The following is a 5689-nucleotide window of genomic DNA, read 5'->3' on the forward strand; positions in this document are numbered from 1 at the left end:
AAAGTAAAATCTAGCGAAATGGTAAAAAATCTCGGCTTTTTTGCGTCTGGTTTTCGCGGAGTAACGAATCAAAGGCAAAATCAAAATGACACACACACACACACACACACAGTTTTAAAACTATACTAGACCAAGTGCAGACCCGTTGTGCTCACTCACTCACTCACTCGGAGTAACTCTTCGGGTCAGACAGTATCTCTGGAGAAAAGGAATAGGTAACGTTTCGGGTCGAGATCCTTCTTCAAACAGAGTTAGGGGAAAGGGAAACCAGAGATATGGATGGTGATGTAAAGAGAGCTATAGAACAAATGAATGAAAGATATGCAAAAAGAATAACGATTGTAAAGGAAACAGGCCATTGTTAGCTATTTGTTAGGTGAGAACGAGTACAGACAATGAGACTCAAAAGGACAACTTTGAAGCTGGTATGATTTGGGTGGGGGAGGAATGGAGAGAGGGGAATGCAGGGGTTACTTGCAGTTAGATAAATTAACTTCATACCACTGGATGTAAGCTGCCCGAGTAAAATATAAGATGTTTTCCCTCCAATTTTGTATTTGGCCTCACTCTGACAATGGAGGAATAGGACAGAAAGGTCAGTGTGGAAATGGGAAGGGGAGTTAGTGTTTGGCAACCGGGTGATCAGGTAGGTCCAGGCGGACTGAGTGAGGGTGTTCAGCGAAACGATCACCCAATCTACGCTTGGTCTTGCCGATGTATGAGTCCACACCTTGATCAACGATACGGTAGATGAGGTTGGAGGAGGTGCGTGAATCTCTGCCTAACCTGAAAGGACTGTCTGGGTCCCTGGACAGAGTTGGAGGGGTTCTAGGGTGAGAAGGTTTGGGTGAGAAGGGATGAGTTAACCAGGGTTGTTAGAGTATATTTCTTTCAAATATTTGAAAACATGCAAAGATATTCCAACTTTTTTACTCTGCCAGTAGTGACGTTCTGATTGACCTACTTGCAATAACGTACAGCAAATTCAACAATTGAACATTGGGTATCAAGCTCATTTTATCTTGCATAACATGACAAGCATTTGTGGGAAGCTCTCTTCATGGCTCTGCAACTGATCCAAGTGCACGACCACCGGTGCTGGAAAATTGGTTCATTCTCTACTTTAAATTAATAAATGAAGAATCGAGTGCCAATCTTACACATGGATAAGTCTTGATTAATTTTGCTGGGATTGAGTTGTAAAAGATAGATTTAAAATACAGATCAACCAGGATCTAATTGATTGGTAGAATTGGCTTCTTCTGTTTATGTAGTATTAAACTTTAGGATTGACTCTTATTTGATCCATTGATTGTTTTTCTTTTTTTTGAGTAGTTGTCAAATTATTGCACATTAAATTATGGTGGAAACTGTGTATGAGCTCTGCTCTCATTCTTCCATATGACAACTCTGCCACTGTGCCGTCCATGTAGCTGAAGCAAACCTTTCCTAGCAAATTGTGCAAAATCAAAGATATTTCCCTTGAAAGAAAAGCAGGATCTGCTAGGAATGTTCTTGAAGCATTTTTGGTATAAACCAGGGGTCATAACCCGAAATCATCCGGCCCACAGCCGGATTTTTTCCCCCGTAATCATCCGGCCAGCCGAGCGAGCACGGCCACGCACCTTCTGTGAACACGTTTAAGAAAGAACTGCAGATGCTGGAAAAATCAAAGGTAGACAAAAATGCTGGAGAAACTCAGCGGGTGAGACAAGCAAGGATTGCATGAAGCTACCTCACCCGCTGAGTTTCTCCAGCATTTTTGTCTACCTTCTGTGAACACATGATTTGATGCCTGCCATCCGGGGCGGAATCCATGTGTCCACGTGATAGATGTGGCCCGCCATCCGCTCACAGACATGCATCCCGGCCCCTATGCAGAACAAGATTGCCAACCCCTGGTATAAACGTATAGAAGTGGTCTACAGATTGAGTGTTTTAGGCAAGGAATGACTTAAGACAGAGCAGAAGAAGTACATTGGATTTTAGTTTCTCTTCAGTAACCTACAGAAGTCTGAAAGTTATAACATGCATGATGACTGTCCATCAATTGGTTTATTTTAGGAATGCAGGAATACCTCGCTGGATCTTAACCACCACCCTGGTGCTCTCTGTGTTGGTGCTACTGTGGATTTGCTGTGCTACTGCTGCCACAGCTGTGGAACAGCACATTCCTTCAGAGGTAATTCTTTTTATGCAACTTTATTTAAGGAAAATAACTGCAAATTGAATGTAAGATAAATGTTGAGCTATTAGTTTGGGATGTTTGCATGCAAAAAACTAGCCATGGTCTGCACAAAGCATTTTAAGCTACGAATCAAGTTTAAACATTGGCTTCATCCTGTGCATTTCCATTTGGTACCTCGTGTTCCCAGTAAGATCCCTCAATACTGATTGATCAAACAGAATAATTACTGCATGCAAACATTACCATTATTAATTAAGAGGAGATGCCAGAGTCTGAAATTAATACAAGGTCACTTGTTGGATGCTATTTTTATTTAGATATTTGGATTTCTTTATCGAAACTAGGTTTTCAGGGTTTTTTTGCCAATTATCTAATTTTGTTTTCATCTGAACTCATTGCAGTTCAGTAAGTAACTAATGAGACCATGCAAGTGCAATGAAAGCAATCATAATACAGTGGCAAAAGAGTTGCTCCTGTAGCTTCAACGAGCACACGTTAGAGGGATTAGAATGAGTAAAACTTACAAAGGTACAGCACAGGAGCAGGCCCTTTGACCCACAATGTCTGCTGCACCTAATGTCAAGTCAACTAATCTCATCTGCATTTATGACCCATATCCCTCCAGTTTCTGCATATCCATGTGCCTATCCAAAAGCCTCTTAAACTATGACATTTCCTACTTGGGTGATGCTGAATTTAGCTCAGAAATGCATGCTTTTCCATTAAATTTAGTCTTCAGAATATGTTCTGAATAAGTCTTTGTATTGGGATTTTTGTGCATTGATGCTGTTAGCCTTACTTTAAAACTCTTTAAAAGTTAAATTTTTATGTATAGGATCCATTTGTTTATAAATATACTGGATCATGTACTCTGATCTTTACTTAATGCTGTGTAAGCTGCTAACTGAAAATTGTATGTTAACTCGAAGATTCTTTGTGGCTTAGTCAGTTTTGACACAAAGCTGCTGGATGCTAGGGGCCATTTCGAACTGACAGCAATCAACAATTGGGAAATTGACACTTGCTAGATCTTTGTGAATGGCTTTTTTTAAGGTTAGCAGTGAATTCAAAAGTCTACTTTTAAACATTTCCCATTTTGACCTTCAGAACAGTTTAAGAGTAATTTTCTGTTTATTCAGGATTTCGATCCAGATATAGACTAAAACATCACTCAACTCAGCAGTTAATACAGCATAACAGTTAATGATGTATCTGTACACCGTGAATGGCTTGATTGTAATCATATCTTTCTGCTGACTGGTTCACACGTAACAAAAGCTTTTCACTGTACCTCGGTACACGTGACAATAAATTAAACTAAAACGGAAACTCTCTTCCGTGGCACTGAATTGGGGCGGGTGAAGAGATGGAATTAACACACAATTCTGCTGTTTACCACTCTTTACTTACCAGTCACTGAGACCAGACATATTGAAAAATGTGGAGTGAAAATTCTAAACGTTTATGTCTTGCTGTTACAGAAATTAAGCATATTTGGAGACATGGAGTTTATGAATGAATTGAAGCTAACTTCGTATCCAGCTTCGTCTCTGATTGTCATCAAATCCAAGGATGAAAAAGAAATGGCTGGACCTTTGCCTACTAAAGTGAACCTGGACCAGTCAACAATTTAAGTAATCAGGATTAAATTTGGACTCCCCTTTTCTTCTGGAATTTGAAATGGTAGTTTTTGCCAAATGTCTGGTTGAGGTGAATTTTCAAAATTAAGATGTTATTGTCACATTCCTAGATATAAACGATACGTCAACTTGGTCTTGGGTATGGACTATTTATGGAAGTTATGAGCTATAGAACAGTTGTTTGTTGCACAACAATCTTATGAGAATGTCTGAAAACTTGTTAGCAGCTGAACTTCTCAATCACACTGGTGTACAGATTACATATTGCTTGTAACGTTTAATATGATGCATTTTCTATTTCAACTATTGAAATGGACATTGATTAAAACTTCAATTAAATTTATGACCTAATGTATTGACATTTTTTCCCTCTGCATCATGACATTTCATACTCATGGAAACATGAAAAGAGATGCGCATTTGCATTATGTATATAATGAGGCACAATAATCTTGGAGAACGGTTTGACTTAATGGTAACTCATTGATAAACTTGTAACTTCTATTTTCCATCTTGGCAGAGTTTTAGAGCACTTTTCCTCAAGCTACTTTTTGTTGAGTTACTGTGATTTTTTTTTGATTTTTTTTTAACTTTATTGTAATCAAATTTCAGCTTTTGTAGTCTTTGATCCAAAAGTAATATTTCTTCAAATGGGTTTTGTGGACACGGTTTTCTTTTGCTCAAACAATAAATATTGGTTTATATACCCTTTATTTGTTATGGCACTCCTTTTATTTCTCCCCTGTACACAATGTTTCAGTCTATTTTGCAACAGAAGCAAAATCTTCCGATCACCGGGTTATCTGCTGTACGATTGTGTGAAGCGAAGAATGTTGATGAGTGGAATTATCAGCAAAAGAAGATAAATTGATGATGCTCTACTGAAGAGATTCCCACTTCATTGAGAAGAAAATGTTTAGTCTGAGACAAATTTTAAGTTTAATAATGATTATGTAATAACTTAGTTGTCAACTGCCAAGCTGACAGAAAGTAGTTCCAGAGTTAATGCGGGCAGGCTCAGCAGGAAATGGGCTGATCTGAAGTGCAGCCTCTGGTGAATGTAAATCTTTTGGCTCCACACTATTCAGAACAACAAAGCAGTTATGTGCAGTAACAAAAAAAAAAAGGAGAGTAAACTCTGGAGTAGGTAGCAACTGTTGGTTAGCATTGTTAAAATGCAGATTATCTGGTCATGATCACATTACCTTTTGTGTAGACATTGGCTGCCTCATGTTCTATCAAATAGTGCCATCAGGCACATGCCTGCATGCAGTGAGACCCCACGGCTGGAGCCTTGAACCATCGCTGTATACATCTGCTAGCTGGAAAAGGCAGGTGGCCTCTCACCTTGACCGTTTGGCTATCTCAGAGGCCACCTGCCTTTTACCAACCAGCAGATGTATACAGCGATGGTTCAAGGCTCCATGCAGTATGTTTGAGGAGGACAACTGATTATTCTTAATGGAGTCATTGCTAAATTCCTACTCTGGCTCCCCACCAGTCCTAAAACAAGAAATACTGTCGAAGCTAGGAATCTACTTTTCATTTATTCAGAGAAAGTGCTAAACTTACTCAGTCCCCAAATGAGGTGTTAGTCGCCTTCTGACAATTTAAAGTCGACAGAGTGGGATGGTTGCCTGCATAGGCTGGGCCATGGTTTATCTATGCTACAGAATGTTTTACTGCCCCATATGCTATGCTCCCAACACAATTAAATTTTAAACCACTAGAAGGTCTATTCACTTTGGAAACTCTCTTCAATGTTTAGTCCATATTGATCTTAACCAGAACCAAGTTACAGACTGATTTGTACATCTGGAAATGTTCTAGTGTTTTCAGATAATAGTCTAATCCCAAATGT

At 39.1% G+C, this 5689-nt stretch overlaps 1 protein-coding gene across 1 annotated transcript in view; it reads left to right on the top strand.

Moving 5' to 3' along the window:
- The window catches only part of tmem59 (transmembrane protein 59), a 29987-nt gene extending 25448 nt beyond the window's left edge, over positions 1-4539 (top strand). The window contains exons 7-8 of the mRNA XM_033028081.1: positions 2065-2182; positions 3670-4539. Of these exons, the coding sequence (XP_032883972.1) occupies positions 2065-2182; positions 3670-3822 (271 nt within the window). The 3' untranslated portion in view covers positions 3823-4539. The remainder of the gene's footprint in view (positions 1-2064; positions 2183-3669) is intronic.
- Positions 4540-5689: the final 1150 nt, after the last annotated feature.

Source organism: Amblyraja radiata, chromosome 10, assembly GCF_010909765.2.
Source record: "Amblyraja radiata isolate CabotCenter1 chromosome 10, sAmbRad1.1.pri, whole genome shotgun sequence".
NCBI lineage: Eukaryota > Metazoa > Chordata > Chondrichthyes > Rajiformes > Rajidae > Amblyraja > Amblyraja radiata.